At 42.6% G+C, this 18,077-nt stretch overlaps 1 protein-coding gene and 1 pseudogene across 1 annotated transcript in view; one reads left to right on the top strand and one right to left on the bottom strand.

Moving 5' to 3' along the window:
• PLXNA1 (plexin A1) overlaps nucleotides 1-17,516 on the top strand; it is a 515,790-nt gene extending 498,274 nt beyond the window's left edge. Inside the window, 2 exon segments of the mRNA XM_048489929.1 lie at nucleotides 11,781-11,834; nucleotides 11,837-17,516. Of these exon segments, the coding sequence (XP_048345886.1) occupies nucleotides 11,781-11,834; nucleotides 11,837-11,878 (96 nt within the window). The 3' untranslated portion in view covers nucleotides 11,879-17,516.
• Nucleotides 1-18,077, bottom strand: part of LOC125429127 — a 158,240-nt pseudogene that overhangs the window by 62,375 nt on the left and 77,788 nt on the right.

Raw genomic sequence — 18,077 nt, 5'->3', positions numbered from 1 at the left:
TCTGAGTGCCGAGAAGGGGTTACTAAAGCAACCTCCCTGCCCAATAGGGACTGGAGGTGCGTGTGTGCGGCGGTGCCACTGTTTGAATCCCACCACCATCAGAACTTGTTATTAACATTTTTGGATCCCACCATTGCCTGACTGCCTAGCAGGGATGCCAAGGAAGTTTAGCTAATGAGGTAATTACTGTAAAGGGCTTTGCATGCCAGAAACTGACGAAGCATTATTTCTGAGTGACACCAGATTAGTGAGACTGGTGGACAACACAACTGAATTCTGCTTCTCAGAAGAAACTGTTAAGTCTTTCATAATGCTCAATTCATAAGCAGACTCAGTCTGCATCCTAATGAGGCATCGTACATTGGCAGAATTTCCCACTAGCAGAGGTTGAGCGTTACTTATAATTCGGAGGCCAAGATCTGTCTCAGCCTTAGCAGAGTTTTATCCAAGATGTGATGTTTGCCTCGCTAATTCTCCCATCTCCTATTGCTGTGTACAGCAGCTCCAGCTCCTCTCTCCCCTATTCTCTGAACACCTTTCAGACTCCCAGGTTGCCTACACCTGCACTGCTTATTAACAAGAAAATGTTTAACCCTTCAATACTGTTTTACAACCTTTTTTTTTGCAGCATAGGAGTGAAACCACATGGCAAACTCTTGTTAAAAGATCCTTTTCTCTATAAAAGGCACAGATTTATTGCAAATCCTGCTCATAGATTTTCTGCATTGCTTGTACTGCTGAACAAATTATGGTTGATTTCACAGCTGCCAGTTCTTTGGCTGGTAGTTGGCCTTTCATTACAATTCAAACCTCACCCAGAGGCCTAGCAGAGTTGTAATGTATATCAGTATAGTATTTGTCTGAGGATCTCAACAGGGTTGCCTTCGGAATCTGGCAGGTGTTAATTTTGTCGAATTCGAAGATGTTTCAAAGTCGCAGCCCTAGTGTTTTTGGAATGGCACCCTGGGTGCCGATTACCCACTGGGACGACTTCACCTGGTTTGTGCCATAGACGCTGAAGGTCGATTTTCAAATCGTGGTATCTAGTGACCTTCTCGCGCGCTTTTTCAGTGACCCTGCTGTCACCGGCTACTGCTATGTTGATGATGGTCACTTTCTTACATCATAATCACTATCATGTCCAGTGTATTATGTTACTAACCGCTTTGTCTGTTTGGATTCGAGAAGTCCCACGGGATTTTTGACCTTCTCATTTTCTGTGACTTTTCTCCTGGACAATGTTCCCGCAGTTTTAGCTGTCTTTATATTGTAATTCTTGCATAAATTCCAGTGGATAATCCTGGCCACTGAGTTATGTCTCTGTACTCAGTCTGGGTGATCTTTTTGCAGCAGCAGAGGACATGATCTACACAGTTTCATCAGCTTCTTTGCACAATCTGCACGTTGCATCATCTGAAGGTTTTTTGATTCTGGCCCTTGATCGAATGTGTTCTAATGACTTTTCTCTTGAGTGGCTGAAATCAGGGATTTAGTTTCCTTTTTCAAAGTTCCAGTTGTTAACAACAGTCAGGTATTTTCACTATTCACCTTGTCCTTGATCTTCTCTAGAAATTGGCGGTGCAGAGCTTTGTTGTGCCAGCTTTCAGTCCTCATTTTAATCACATTTTTTCTGTATTATTGTTTGGTTTTCTGGATATCTGTTCTTCACTTCAATCAAGGCCTGTTTTTGATTTTCACTCATATAATCAGCCAGCGCATGTTTCTCCTCTTCCACTGTTTGCTTTACTTGCAGTAAGCCTCTGCTACCAGATTTCTGGGGAAGGTATAATCTATGAGTATCAGTGCGTGGGTGTAAGGCTTAGTACACTGTCATAAGCTTCTGAGTTTTTCTATCCAATGCATCCAACTCAGCTCGCATCCAGTTGATGATTCCCACAGTGTACCTGATGACAGGTATGTCCCAGGTGTTGATGGTGAAAGTATTCCTGCCATTTAATTTAAATTTCAAAATATTTCTGACCCTCTGGGTGTATTCTATGCTGACCACAGTCTTCACTTGCCCATGCTTGATGTTATCTAGCTGCAAAATGCCCAGGTATTTATAAGCTGCCTCTTGGCTACACTTGATGAGTTAGCCATCAGGCATTTCTATGCCATCACTCTCAGTGATCTTGTCCCCCTTTATTGCCACAGTGGTGCACTTTTCCAGGCCAAATTCCATTGAAATGTCTGTGCTGAATATTCGTGTTCACTAGTGACTTGATTTCTGTGTCTGGTTTCCCGTACAGCTTCAAATCATCCATGTATAGCAAATGTGAGATTTTTTCCGAGTCTTTGGCCATTTGATAGCCCAACTTTGTTTTCTTTAATTATTATTATTATTATTATTATTATACACATAACAACACAGCACAAGTGTCTGGAATTCATCTCTGAATATCGAGTCCTTCCCAAGGACCTAGGATATTAGAGGTATTTGCGTAGAATGTGTGCAGTTCCTAGAAGTGCTGCTTTCTGCAGCATGTGGACTGATGTTCTGTCCAAGTTTAGGCTTTCCAGATGTTTTTCAAGATTTCTTGGGATTCCTCCTAGAGCACCGACTACTAGTGGAATTACTGTTCTTTTCTGCCACAATCGTTCAACTTCAATTTGTAGGTCCTTGTATCTTGTGATCTTTTCCAGCTCTTTGTCCTCTACCCTGCTGTCAACTGGCACAGCAACATCTATGATCCAAACATGTTTTTTCTCTATCACTGTTATGTCTGGGGTGTTGTGTGCCAGGTGACTGTCTGTTTGTATTCTAAAGTCCCAGAGTATTTTTGCTTCTTCATTTTCTGTGGTCTTCTCTGGCTTGTGCTCGTACCAGGTCTTGCTACAGGGCAGGCCGTACTTTTTGCAAAGGTTCCAGTGCACCATTGCTGCTAGCCTATTGTGACGTTCAAGATAGTCAGTTTGGGCTATTTTCTTACAACAGCAGATGATGTGCTCCACAGTTTCATCACCCTCTTTGCAGAGACGGCACTTTGGGTCATTGTAAGACTTTTCGATTCGTGTCTTTATTGCATTTGTCCGTAATGCTTGCTCCTGGCAGCAAAAATCAGGCCTTCAGTTTCCTTCTTTAGAGTTCCCCTTCTGAGCCACTCCCATGTTTTCTTGCTGTCAACCTTCCCTTCAATGTTCTTAAAGTACTGCCCATGGAGTGGCTTGTTTAGCCACTGCTCCTTTCGTGTTTTAAACTGTTGGACTCTATACTCTTTTGATTCTTTGGCTTTCAGCATCTCAGCCTTGTGGACTTCTTTCAATGCTGGCTCTTGACTTTCTTGGATGTATTCTTTCAGGCCTCTTTTCTCTTCCTCTACTGATTGCTTGATGTGGAGCAGTCCTCTTCCTCCTTCTGACCTTGCTAGGTAGAGTCTGTCTACATCACTTCTTGGATGCAGTGCTCGATTGATGGTCATAATTTTCCTTGTTTTTCTGTCCAGGATGTCCAATTCGGCTTGTGTCCAGTTAATTATGCCAGCAGTGTAGCGTACTACAGGCACCGCCCAAGTATTAATTGCCTTTATTGTATTTCCTCCATTTAACTTTGATTTCAAAATTTTTCTTACCCTTCTAAGATATTCCTTCCTAATTGCGCCTTTGACTTCTGCATGCTTGATGTTCTCTGCTTGCAGTATCCCCAAGTATTTGTAGCTTTCATTCACTGGTAAGCTCTTTATTTCTATGGCATTTGGCATATTCACACCTTCGCATGTTGCAAGTTTACCTTTACTGAGTTCCAAAGTTGCACACTTGTCAAGTCCAAAATCCATTGCAATGTCAGTGCTAAAGACTCTCACTGTGTTCAGTAGTGACTCAATCTCTGCTTTTGATTTTCCATAGAGCTTTAGGTCATCCATGTATAGAAGGTGTGAAATTTTTGGTGAGTTTCTTGCTGTCTGATATCCTTGACCTGTTTTCTTCAGAATTATAGAGAGCGGAATCATAGCAATGATGAAGAGTAGTGGGGACAGGGAGTCTCCTTGGAATATTCCCCTTCGGATGTTGATTTCCCCTATTCCTGCTCCATTGACTATTAATTCTGTTTTCCAAGTGTGCATTGCATTCTTGACCAATTTCTTGATGTTTTCACTGACTCCAATTATCTCCAGGCAATGAAGTATCCAACTGTGTGGCAATTAGATCGGAGAATGCTTTCCTGTAATCAATCCAAGCTACATGCAAGAGTTGGTTTTCCTTCTTTTGCAATTCGTCAAGGATCATTTTATCTGTGAGCAGTTGATCTTTTGTTCCCCCTACTGTTTAAGTTTGTTTCCTTTTTTGTTCTGGGGGCAGCAAGTTCTTTCCTTCCAGGTGGTCTTGTATTGCATCAGCTAATATGCCAGTAAAAAGCTTAAAAGGTTGTTGGTAGAGCAAGTGATTGTATATGTAATTGCTAGGGATTGCTCCCTTTTCTTGGTCTTTCATTATCGGAAACTTGTTTTATATGTTGTCATCCATTCTTCAATTTGGCCTGTTTGCAGCACCTGATTCAACTGTTGGGCAATTTAACTTTCATGCAAGTTGGTCAGTTTCTTCAGCCTGGGGCAGTGATCCAGTTCTTCACACCTTTTTGCTTTCGTTTTCCAACCATTTTCATTGTTATTACCAGGTTGTCCATGTTGTTGCTGCTCAGTTCAGCCTCCACATCTTTGGCCCAACTTGCATTTTGGTTGTAGTTCTTTGGAGCTGTCCCAAATGTTTCTCCAGAACTCAATCGTTTGTTCTCTGTCTGGCTCTCCTGTGTTTCGTTTCACATCTCCACTTACATTCTGGTAGAATGCGTTTCTGGTTGGAGTAGAAAAGTTGATTCTGCTTGAATTGAACAACCCTTAGCGAATCTTGCAATCTTCTTTGAAACTGCCACTATCTGTTGTTTGACCACCTCTATTGCCTCATTGAGTTTCCTCTTGTCCAGGTGGTACTTACCTCTTAACTAGGTCTGCTTTGGTTTGTCATTTTTCGAAAGCTTCTTCTCCTTCATGCTTTTCAGTTTGCTGGCATCCGATAAAGTAGGTTGCTGATTTTTCTTCCCAGTCTGATTTTCCACTTTGAATTATCTATTTTGGAAGCGCTTCTTTCTGGGTGATGAATCTTTACCCCTAGCTCTTTAGTAATCACTACTGCAGTGCTGTACATAAGCTGGTTTGTTTCATGCGAGTGACATTGTTTGGATTCCAACCGTGGCCTTGTTTGCATCCTTCAGTGAATTGAGCAGATCCTTCCTTGGAACAATCTTCAATGGTGGCAATCTTGTCACGTTAGTTTGTATTGCTCATGTGAACTAGGATCTTCTGCATCAGTTCGCTGCACTTTTTTTTTGTCAATTAAGAGACTTTGGAGTTTGTTTTGGGTTGGCTCCTTTGGAGGTGTGATGATTGTTGTTTCTTCCTCCTCTTCCTCCTCTGTCTCTTGCAGTCCTTGAATTGTTGCCAATTTTTGTTGAATTTCTTTGAGTAATTTCCTTGAGTATGTTTTCGAAATACCATTGTCTTGTGCTTTCTGCTGGATTTCTGCTAGCTCTAGTGCACTAAAAACTTTGTTCCTTTCAATATATCTTCTTTGATCCAAGCAAGTCTTTGCTCAATGAATTTCTGTGTCTGGGTGAAGTTCTTTTCAGACTTGGTACGATAGTTTGAGGTATCCTCTTTTTGATGGGTTTGATTTGTAGTAGCAAGCCATAATTTCTCTATTCTCTGCACCTGTAGAATATTTTTTTGGCGTTTGATGGGGTACTTCCAGTAGTCCTGCAGTCTTCAGCCCTGGTTGCTCAGCTGAGAATCGCAAAGATCCTATAGGCCATTTTCCATGGGGTGTAGGTACTCCAGCACTAGGCAGCGGTCCATGTTGACCAGTGACGACGACCGATCCGGTATAAAAGTTTCTTTTTCTTGTCTTCACCATGGTTTTGGGTTTTGGGCACATTTAGTCTGGCTTCTCATGGGAATATCTCTGGTTTGGGTAGCCCTCCAGCACAGCCCTCTGACTCATTGGAGCACACAAGCCCCACCACCACACCAAGGTAGTGCCCTTTGGGGGGATTATTATTATTATTATTATTATTATTATTATTATTATTATTATTATTATTATTATTATTATTATTATTATTATTATTATTATTATTATTATCCCAACCACTCAAGAACCTTTCAGATATGGGAATGGCTTGGTGGATCTGTCCTGTGTTGTAAAGATGCAGTGTCCATTTAGAAGGCCGCCCATTGAAGCCTTTAATATCAACTCCTCCCAGCATAAAAGAAGAGTTTGGATTTATGCCCTGCCTCTCTCTCCTGTGAGGAAACTCAAGGTGGCCTACAAATGCCTTTCCCACAACAGACACCTTGTGAGGTAAGATGCTGACTGAGAGAGTTCTGAGAAAACTGTGACATCCCCAAGGTCACCCAGCTGGGAATGTAGGAGTTTGGAAGCAAATCTGATTCACCACCAGAAGACTCCATCATTCAAGTGGAGGAGTGTGGAATCAAACTTGGTTCTCCAGATTAGAGTCCACCTGCTCTTAACCATTAGACCACACTGGCTCTGTTGCAATAGTCAATCCTTCCATTAGTATAATGGTCACTCACAATGATCCCTGGCTGTGGTCCCATTGATACGTCCCAACAAAGAGAAATTTTCTTATGAGACCACTGAAGAGCGCTAATGTGGTGTGGAGTATTTGGAGTAAGACTGGGAAGACGTGGGTCCAAATCCCAGCTGTTCCATGAAGCTTACTTGGGTGACCTGGAGCCAGTTGCTCCCTCTCGATATCACCTACCTCCAGAGATTGTTTTGGGGATAGAATTAGGAGGGGAGAACCATGTTGTAAACCCAGCAAATACTGGGAGGAAAGGTGGAGTGCAAAATGTGAAGCGACAGATGGAAGGGGAAAGCATTTTGTGTGTTAATGAAGCACATTGCCAGCAATGAGGAGTTCTGCGAAGCCTTCCTTTTCACATTATCATCTTTAATCCTCAGTGGAGCACCTACAAGGGGGTAACCTCCGTCTGAGTTAGATGGAGTAAATGCCGATTGATGACCTATTGCTGCATTCTTGTAGCCACTGGTATTCTTCAGATATTAATCAGGGAGTCTTAACAATCTTAACAATCATTCTTAGAATTGTCAGGAAACTATTGATACATTTTGATTAGAATGAAGTCAGTAAAAGCTTCTAGCGATATTATTAGCCGCAATATGATATAATTCGTTTGGTGGCTTCCTGAATGATTCCTTAAAGAGGCAAATGGTTAGTAGAACTTTTGCGCTCCATCATCCACATCTCCTGTATCAATGTGTGGTATATGTTACGATACGTTGCTTCCAGCAAAGGCAACCTGAGTAAATAAGTGGCATACTAAAATGTCCTATCATTGACAGCCTTGTTCAAGTATTATTGCAGACTGAGGGAGCCATGGCTTTCTTTATTGAGTCAATCCATCTCATGTTCGACCTTCCTCTTTTCCTGCCAATGTCTTCTTTTTCCTAGCGTTATTGTATCTTTTTTTTCAGTGAGTCTTTGTCTTCTCAAATTACTACAGTCTTTTTAGCTTCTAGGGAGAAGTCAGGCTTGAATTTGATATACAACCCATTTATTTGTCTTTTTGGTAGTTCATGGTGTCCCTAAAACTCCTCTCCAACACCACATTTCAAATGAGAAATAGAGATTCAATAACATTTACATGAAGCAGAGATGGCAATTGGTTGCTTATTTTCTGTGCAAAGAGGGAGCCTGTAAGCAACATTGTATTGATCCAGAGCATGGTACAGGTGCTGGGAGCCAAAGATTCCACCAGAACCCAGGCCTAGACCACAAGCTGCAGCCAGTTGGCCATCCTCATACATGCCAAGAATCCCAAGAGGAGGGTCAGGATTTGGTAGGCCCAAGTGTAAACTTCTACAGGCAGTGTGCCCCTGTGGAAGAAAACCAATAATGAGGCAGCATAGTCACAGTAGTCTGCAGGACAGTCATGATGTTTCAGAGCAAGGGTTCACAGCCCATCCATGGACATACATCTGCAAGGCTGAACTGGAAGTGGTCTGTTTCTAGAGATGTTTTCATGGGGAACAAAGCATTTGGACATGGCCCACCCACCCTAGAGGAGGGAGGGGAGAGAGGGAGGGGTGGCATGCAAAGGAGGGGAGTGGGCCCGGCATTTGGACATGGCCCACCCACCTTAGCAGAGGGGGGAGGGGAGGGAGGGGTGGTATGCAAGGGAGGGGAGGGGGCCCGGCATTTGGACATGTCCCACCCACCCTAGCGGAGGGAGGGGGAGGGGGGGGGGGCGGGGAAGGGAGGGGAGGGAGTGAGGGGTGGCATGCAGGGGAGGGGGGGCCCGGGCATGTGGACGGGGCCCCCCCCCCCGAGGGGGGGGGGGGGGAGGGGAGGAAGGAGTGACATGCAAGGAAAGGGGAGGGAGTGATGGGTGGCATGCAAGGGAGGGGAGGGGGCCTGGCATTTGGGCATGGCCCACCCACCCTAGCGGAGAGAGGAGGGAGGGGGAGGGAGGGGTGAAATGCAAGGGAGGGGGGGTCTCCAAGCACCCAACATTCTTTTCCTTTTGGTATTACAAAGCAACATGACTTTAAAAGCAGAAATCAATAGGAGGGCAAACGTTCAGCACGCTTAGAAGGTGTGATATTAATTAGCCTGGAGTCAGGATGAGTGACCAGTCCTTTTGTTCCCTGGTTAAGCCACTGTCACAGAAACGTCTGTTGAATGCATACCAGCAGCCCTCTCTAAAAGCACTGCCTGTGTGTTCACTGGCTCCTCTCAGGAACTTCTTTTATTACATTAAGTAATGGGATTAATAAATAGCAGCTGTTCCCTTTGTTTGTTTTCATTCATTAAACACAATTACATGCAGCCCGATTGCACCCTCTTTGATGCAAAATGGGAGAGAATAATTTTTCCTGTTGTTCAGTTCTATAATGTGCTGTCATTGGCACTGAATGAAAATCATAATTAATTTTCATTTGGGTTTTGCATCTTTGTAATCACAATGGTCCCAGCTCCTTGCAGCAGGTGACACACATGCATCTCTTTCTTTGAATTCCTTGTCGTTTTCCTTTTTACTGTGTCACTCCCATAAGGGCAACATGAAAGTGGAAAATCAAACACAGAGCAGTTTGTAAATCTTTCAATCTCCGGCTTCAGTTTTTGGGAGAGAAATAGCTGTGATGACTTTCGGTGGGACTCGAGTTCCAATTTGCTGGTAGATTCCAATACCTTTAAAATGGTTGTTTTTATTGCTGCCAGGTGCATGTATTGTTGGTGGGAGAGGTTGCATTAAGCACAGTGCCATCTAGAGGTCCCTCCGGTTGCTGGCAGAGCGGGGTGCTTAGGTGAAATATTGGGATCCTTTTCCTTTATCAAAATCAGGCCTGGGTTATGTCTGTGCGAAGTGCTGCAGACCCAGTTTTGTACCTGGGAGGCTGTGGAATACTTCTGTGAGGTTTTTCAAAAGACAGCAGGTCAAATATCTATCTTGTATACTTCAGACATTTTGTCTTCTCTTTTCTACCGAAACCCCATTGAGTTCAGTAGTACCTGTATGTGTTAAGTACTGTCAAGTTGCTTCCAACTTATGGCGGCCCTATGAATTAAAACATCATATTGTTACCTCCAAAACATCATATTGTTAACAGCCTCACTTGGGTTTTACAAACTGAGCACCGTGGCTTCCTTTATTGATTTTTCCCATCTCAGCATTTAACATGTTTTCCTCCATGATTCTCTGTGCGCTTGCTAATGATTTGGGAAATACTCTTGCGTCACAAGTCCAGAGTTTTTATGTATTTCAACATCCACATGATGTGAGCTGCAACCCTATAGACTCTCCACAAGCATCCTACAGGTTCAGCATCAGAGACCTTCACTTGCATTTAATCACAGGGATCCGATTTCCATGTGCGGGAATTACCTGTAGGGCTTAGATGGACCTTTTCTGCTTCCTAATAGTCAGTCTATTAATTATACAACAGTTTATTTCCAATTATGCAGCCAATGAAATGGTTAATCAAGTCCCCTTTGATGGATGTCTTGACATTTAATTGGAAAGAGAAATCTACCTTGTACTCACAACAAATTTAGCAACTGTAATAGGATTTCTGATGGGCTTGCATTTTAATCATCTGTCCTTTATCTGACTATGCAATTGAAAGTAGGTGGAGCTTCATTCAGCACTCCTGGGGATGGACATTTCTCTTTTGTATGGTTCCACTGTTTCATTTTCTCAGTCTCTTTTGCCAAAAACCCAACTCTTGCCAATTCCCTCATCACCCCAAGCCCTCTTCACAACATCCACAATTATGCTTTATTTCACATAAGCTGGGTAATTAATGAACATAAAAAGAGTGGGCTTTTTCTAGTTTTCTAAATGGCAAGCCAGGGATCCTATTGTGAATGATTTTGACAAGTGTATGGGAGTTGGATTAGTTTAGTTTAGTCACTCTACTGTGTGATGCTTCCAATATTATGAGCACATCTCCCCAATAGCAGCAAGATCTCACACATTGACAGAAGCAGACCCTGCCGGCATTGCATGCTTGAATCAATCTGGGTCACTCACACAGATTCGGGTTCCTCATCAACAGTTTGTCTAGCCCAGGAAGGTGGTTATCAACAGATAGAGGGTTCAAGAAGGAGAACTGTGCAGGTGATGAGGCACAGACCAAGAAAGGACTGGAATCTTTCCTGAGTTCACCAAGATCAAAATTTACCCAACAGCTCTTTCTAAGAGTTGGATGGTTTACTTTATTGCAGTAGTTCTCTCATAAGATTTTTTTTAAAAAAAAGCTAAGTAGTGGGATGGTTTCTAATTTATCTAGTAAATAATGTAATTTTATATTGTTGTCTCCAGGCCACAGCCCTGATATAAAAAGCAAAGAAGCTCTGTGGAAATTTTCTGGAGTTGGATCACGGGACCGAATTTGAATGCAAGGCCTCTTTTTCCTTCCCAAAAATAAATCTTTTTTCTCTGGGAAGAATGAGTAAAGAAGTTTCCATTATTTCCCTAAGAAAGTATCCCTCGATTAGATAGAATTGGTTCTCAAGGATCACTTCCAAGAAGAATGATTTTGTTGTATCCTCTTTACTCTGAGGACAGGATATTAAGAAAGCAGAGGACCCCCAGCCCAGCTACCTTTTGCTTGTAAAAAAAACGTGCTTGCTTGAGAGGGTTGGAGGGAACTTCTAGGAGGGAAAGATGCTTAATCTTCCCACTGTTCACTGATTATCCCATTCCACATGCCCTCCATTTCCCAGGACTTATATGGTATTTTTTCCCAGCCAGCTGGCCTGCTGCAAAATAGGTGAGACTGGTGAGGGCAGTGTGGGGAGTGAGGCAGGAGGATCACATTAACCTCACCTGGAAGAGGGGGGGGCATTGGCAGCGAGAAGACAGATTAAGGATTCCAATCCAGTTATCTTCCCTTCCAAGCACCCCTTGCCCACTTTCCTGTTATTTTGGAAAATGAAAGGTCAGGTCTGTATGCCTGCCAAAATAGTTCCAAATGAGTTCTTGCCATTTTTGCCTCTTTCTCTCTGTTTACACTGTTCCAGAAAGCAGCTATTTCTCATCTCCCTTTTAAAAGAAGGATTCCGTTGCGTCCGGTGCTCAGCCTTTGTGGCATAAAGGAGATCATTTTGCCTTTTTAATTCTATACTTCCGTTGGTGAAGTGGGGAGAGTGTTCCACGTTATGGCAAAGCTTGACAATACCCGGCTCTGGCTCTTTCTTTTACTAATGATTCCCTCTCCATTTTTTTTTCATTGCTAAGATTTTATCTGCTTTAGAGAAGGATGAACAGGCCCGAAGGCAGCGGCTCTTGAATTAAAGTTGGAGCAGGCAATTGACACAATGGCCCTGAGTAGCTGAAAAGGCTGAAACGGTGCTGCAGACTTCCCTAGCACTGGATACCAAGATAGGGAGACGGAAGGCATGGAGGTGCCCGGCAAGCAAGAAAGCAAGAAAATCTTGGGGCCCAGCACCAAGCAATGCACAGAGTCCGCTGCGTCTTGGAAGACTTTTACACAAACAGACTGTAAAAACTTAACCACCATTATCACAAACAAAAATTGAACCTATGTAGAGACTTTTTGAAAGGAGTGATGTAGCGACGAATCTGAAGGACCCTACGAGATGCGCAAGGAAGGCCAGGGAAAAGAGCTCCAGCTCGGCTGCCATTGCTCCCCAAGGCCTGTCCCAGATCTGGCAGTGGAAGGTTGGGGACTGCACTAAATGTCTACTAAGACGTTTTTACATTATGGTTTTCTGTGGAGGGTGGGTGGGGTAGGCTTACAATTTTTTTCTCCTGTACTTGCTTCCCTGTCCCATCTTGCCTGGAGAAATCTTCTCTGTATCTTCTCTTCCCTTCCCTTCTCTCTCTCTCTCTTTCTCTCTCTGGCCTTCTGCCTTTAGTGTTAACTGCTATATTTGCACAATTTCCAAAAGCTAGAAAAAACATTTTTTTAGTTTAAAAAATGATTTAAAAATGTGGGGAGAGGGGCTTCTAAATTTTCCACAACAAAGACGTTTGCCAGTTTTGTGGGCCTTTTTTTAACATAAATAATAAAAGACCATTGTTTGATTGGGATGATATTGGTGTAGGTGGGACCAACAGAAGAGTCCCCAGTATCTTTGGTTCTTCCTAAGATTTGCCCTGTGCCATGTTTCATTTGAATGTTCTTTAGCACAGGCCAAATACGCGCTCTCATTTTTGAATGCTGCTGAAGAGGCTGCTAAAGGTTTAGATACAAGAAAGCAACAGGGTTAAAAAGAGTGAGGTGGCCACATATGGCAAGCCCCGGAGCCCAAGGGGAAGAGCCTCACTCGTCTGTTCACGGTTGCAACCCCAATAAATTACATTGTGAAAAGGACAAACTTTCAGAACAGAATGAGTTGTTCCTATGAATTTAAAAAGCTGAGCTGAGCAATTTTGCAGAAGCTCGCTGGGTTCCTCCTCCCACTCGCACCCTTCCACTTACAGCTTAGCTTTTCTTCCAGAGGGAATTTTCACCCTGGGGGACTTTCACACAAGGGATTCCTACTCAAAGCAACAGCTGAGGCACAGAAAGCTGGACAGCCTATTTGAGCCAGGTCTCGGTATTGCCTCTTCTGTTGTGAAAGAATGGTTCTTGATAGCAGATGCAGCAGCACAAGGTGGAGTCTGGGTCTCGCAGGAGGCCAGAAGAGTAGCTACTTCTACTGGCTCCCTAAGGTAGCCTTTGGTAGCATTTGGGCCTAACCAGAAGGGCATGTCTGAGAAATCTTGGTCAGTCTCACTCCTAAGAGATGAGAACTGAATTTGTAATTCGGCCTGGAGTTTAAGTTTGACACTGACAGAATCACCATGTGAGTTGCCCTAGTAGTTGTTTTTGCAGCTGGCAGTCCATGTTCACCCATCTTTTGAACATATTTACTTCTCACATCATCTTAAGTCCATCCAAACACAGCTCGTTTCCATTTCTTTTCTGATAGCAATAAAGACCCGAATTCCAAAGTTGCTTGCAATTTCACTGTACAGGGTCTCTTCTTGTAAGGCAATCAGAGGCAAATTTGACAATTTTTTTCTTCCAAATGTCTTTCAGTACCATTCTTTTAAAAAAATAATCACAAGAAGCAAGATCTAAGGCAAGAGGAATTGTTAGGCGACAGAAACTCTGCCTGTATCTCATCTGCAGTAAACTGCACCAATTAGAAATTGTTTTGACAGCAGCTACATCAATGGATTTGTTTGGGGTTAGGCAAAACAAAAAAAATCAGAGGTGGTTGGAAGCAAGGAGATACTGTGATTCTGTCACTTTAAGGTAACAACTGAACTGGGTATCTGCCTTTTTTTGTTCTGATTGTTGGGGAGCAGCCATGATGTCCCGTCTCCCCCAACACCACCATTGTAGGAACCTTTACATTTTTCTGTGATGCCATGCACACACACACAAAAAGTCTAGAGCAGTGGTCCCCAACATGGTTTTCCTGGTGTCCACCAAGTGATATTTGAGTGGGTGGGCCTGGTGGGACCCTTTCCCAGCAGAGCTTCTGATTGGCCATTGGAGATCCATTGACTGTGGAGATTAAAACAGTGGTTTAGTGGCAGCTGCCACTACAGTGTTGATTTTATTCTATCACCTCTCTTTCCAACATATTTTTAAAACTGCTCCTCTTGTGCTTCCTCTGCAGCAGCCACCAACCTGTTCCAGAATCCCAAAGGTGTTCCCAGGCTCAGAAAGGTTGGGGACTCCTGCTCTAGAGCTTATTTTGGCTCAGAAGTTTTCTTGGGTCTCAACAAGTCTAAACAGCAGGAAAATTTTAGTCTCATTTAGAGGGAAAGCAACAGCCTGTGTCATCTTTTTTTGTGGTAGCCCTGATAAATTGCATTGTGGAAGAGACAAAATTCCTAGAATAGGATGAGCTGCTTGTAAGAGTTAAAAAGCTGAGCTGTGCAATTTTTCCGAAATTTTATGTAGCATTGTCCCTGGAACTAGTGAAGAACCATTGAAGAGCAAATTCCTGCAAATCCAAGTATCATTTTCTGTTCTCTATTTCTTGGTCCAGCTGATAGGTCATGTCTTTTTCCTACAACACTGTTGATTTTTGGTGTGGCATTTTTCCTGGTTCGCAAACTCTAACACAACACTGCAAGGGGATGACGCTGTCTGTGATGTCATAGAGCAGAAGGGACTGCAGAAGCTGAGGTTGGGTTGTTCATTACCTACTCATTACCCAGATTCCAATCAAGGTGCCTCCCATTAGAATAAAGGCAAGGGTTTCTTTATTGCTGCCTTTGTGTTTCTAAGGCATCTTGTACTGTGGGGAAGATGTTATATGTATCTTCATTTTGTGTCTATACACATTTGATTTAAAAGGTATCCTTTATCTGAAAATACTCCCTACTATCTTGAATTTAGTACAAATGTCATGGCATTTCTGTCTTTAAAATGTGAATTCATTGGGAAAGGAGCTCTGTGCATACCAGTTACCATGACTTCTCAGATATAGGAATGTAACCCATATGAGTGGGGAAAAGGTACTCCACACTGTTTGTTTAGCACTGCAAGAGAAGTCATCGATGTTCCCATGTTATCAGTGTAGAATTGGGGCTAAGAGACTAACCTTTACATTGGCTGAGCTAGGAATTCAGTATAAACATGTGCTTGACTTCCTACATGCCGGCTCTCCCTAGTTCGATCAGCTGGATATCCCAATGTTCTGAATGAGCCATTTTCTGAAGATCTGAACATGCCCTTTAATCTGGCCTTCTCAACCCTATGCTGACGTACTTATCAATTACAAAAAGTACAGATACATCCAACATTCAGCTGACTCCATTAGATCTGAGGGATGAAAGTGATGGGAAGTTAAGTGATGTTTTAGATATTCTTCCAAAAATCTTGTCTCCCTTATTCCGCCCCACCCCCACCCCCTTTATTGTTCTTTTGCATTGTCTCTTCACCATCCCATTCAATGTACTGGACTTCACACAACCCTCAGTTCAGTTCCTGATGGAGGCATTGCCTCTTTAATCATTTTACATTTACCAATGTGAAGGAGCCACTGCCCAAATTCAACTCAGGTGACCACACCCACCAAATGACCAGCCTTTCCCATCCCCAGCCCACTACCCAAAACCCACAAACTCAGTCTCTTTCTCAAGCCAGATAATGCAAGAGAGAGGCAGCTGCAGAACGTACTGAGCCTGAGTCTTTTCATTCCCTTAGAGTTCAAGCGAGGGGAGGAGAGGGATGTAATGAAGTTTTTAATTAAAATTTAAGACGTGTGTGTGTGTATATATATATATATGTTGTTACAATCTAATTCTTGTGCCCCAGTGGGGCACTTTATAGTTAACGGAAGGAGATCAAACCAATATCAAATATGATTTTTTTTTTACACAAGCAGTGGAAAATACCAAATGGAAGAAATTTTCAAACATTTCTCACCAAGCAGAACAATCTTTTGATGCCTGCACATCTCAGATTGCTTTGTAATTTTGTTTCTAGTCTTTAAAAAATTATTCAAGAGAAGGTGGAAGGAGCAGACGATTGAAAAAAATAATAAAAACGCCTGTGGACTTCTCGGTTGTCTCTGGATCCATAGGACCTGTGGGCTGTTGCATGACTGTGCTAGAGTTTAGTCTGAGTTGATCTTTTTTTAAAAGGAAAAAAATGCAAGTGTTGAATACTAGAGGTTTGTTTAGACCTTTTATTTTTTAAACCAATTGGAATTAATTTGTCACTTCTTGTACAAGGAAAAAATAGAATTAACATCAACTGTTTATTTCTGGAAAATGGTACTCAAAGGTCTTAAAGGACAGCTAACTGTTGCTGCACCCAAAAGACATGGTCATATTTTACATGTTCTTCTCTCTGAACATTCCTTGTACTATATTTGGGAGGGAAATTATCCATCAGATTTTTAAAAAAATCTAGAATTGACACTATCTGGGAGGTAAAGGCCACACTATTTTATATGGAAAGCAAAGGCACAATCCTGACCAGTCCATTCATCGGTTTTGATTTAGTAGTGAGCACCAATTTGGCTGGAGAAGTCCAGATTTCCTTCTCAAGAGCTGCCGACCCAATTAACTTACACACCTATCTCATCCTGGTATATCAGCAATAACAGTGAATATCTTGAGCAACCTCACTAAGAGAAATAGCTTCACAAGTGGCTTGCCTAAAATGAGCAGCTTTCCCCTAGATCATCTTTTTATCACAAAACATCATGAAGTGTAACAGCATTGGATTAATTTGAAGGACCTGTAGAATGAAAGGTGGATTGCTTCTGTCTCTTGAACTGCTACTAGAATTTACTCATTTTTGAAAGCTCTGTGCCACTGACTCCTACTGTGTTGCCCTAACAATTGGCCTTCAGTGAATTATCACTTCCATCAGTTTCATTTTTCATGGGAAAAAGTTCCTGAGCTAAGTGGCTAAACTAACATTTCCTATTGAGAGGAAGGTTGGTATGGCGTTCTTTCCTAGTACCTTCCAGCTTCTCTGCCCAGTGGACAAACGAGTTCAGCTGGAACATGGTCAGACAATATGCACTTACATCCGAAGATTTTACATTAACTAGGGTTTAACTGTTATGGCTTTTCAGTTCAGATTTGCCTTGCACAGAAAATCAATGACCATTCAAGGGCATGAAGGCAAGCATGACAGTAGTGGTTAGTATTTAAATTAGTCAGGCTGGCAAGGACATTTATGCTTGCGAAACTGCGTACCCCAAGTGCAGAAAACCAAAGAATCCTATATATGATATTATTCAGAACATGTCATCATAGCAGGTTTCCCACTTTTTATGTGTTGCTTGAGGGAACACATTCCTCTTTTGAATATTCTGGCTCTAAATGGCAATACAGACAAGTCCACATTTCCACCTGATTTTTTACTCAGGTGCCTAGGGTGCCATTGAGATCAACAGGGCTACCAGGAAGTGTCAACATTCTTTAGTATGTTTACAGCTTTGCTCATGCGGAACAAGCAGTTTGACTGAATAAGAACAGGATTTTTTTTTATTGTTAGTCGTCAAGAGTAATGACTGCATCTTGTCATCCCTGACAGAAAGGCTGGCAACCTATCCTGAGTCTTGAAAGATAAAGGAGTGAGCAATAGGGTTGCCAACTGGACTGGAGAAAAATGTCCCTTTAAAAGTTGCCTAAAGGTATGTTATTTACCAAGTGACATTATTTACCTCCATGCCAGGAGAAGCTTCAACTGCCCATTCCTACCCAGTAAGTTTCTATTAAAGGGACAGGACATTTTTCTCCAGACTTATTGGCAATCCCAGTGGGAGACTATCCAAACATGAGCACAGCCAGTATATTCTTGAGGACAAGATGCTGGGAACACAGGAAAGGTGTTTCCTTCATGTCTTGGTTGTGATCGGGGCTACGTGAAGTTTGGCTGCAGTCCTAAGACCACCTTTCGGGAAATGGGAATTGCTTCTGCGTAGACTTGCTTCAGATTGCTCCCAGTGGATCTGATCCAGCATGGCAGTTCTAATGTTCTTACTCAGAGCTTTTCTTAGCCTTTCCAGAATCTTTGACCTCTGGGCAGACAGTCCAGTATTCTTT

This window comes from Sphaerodactylus townsendi, linkage group LG03 (genome assembly GCF_021028975.2).
Source record: "Sphaerodactylus townsendi isolate TG3544 linkage group LG03, MPM_Stown_v2.3, whole genome shotgun sequence".
Taxonomy (NCBI): domain Eukaryota; kingdom Metazoa; phylum Chordata; class Lepidosauria; order Squamata; family Sphaerodactylidae; genus Sphaerodactylus; species Sphaerodactylus townsendi.
The sequence above is the reverse complement of the archived record's forward strand: the minus strand, read 5'-3'. Positions and strand labels throughout refer to the sequence as shown.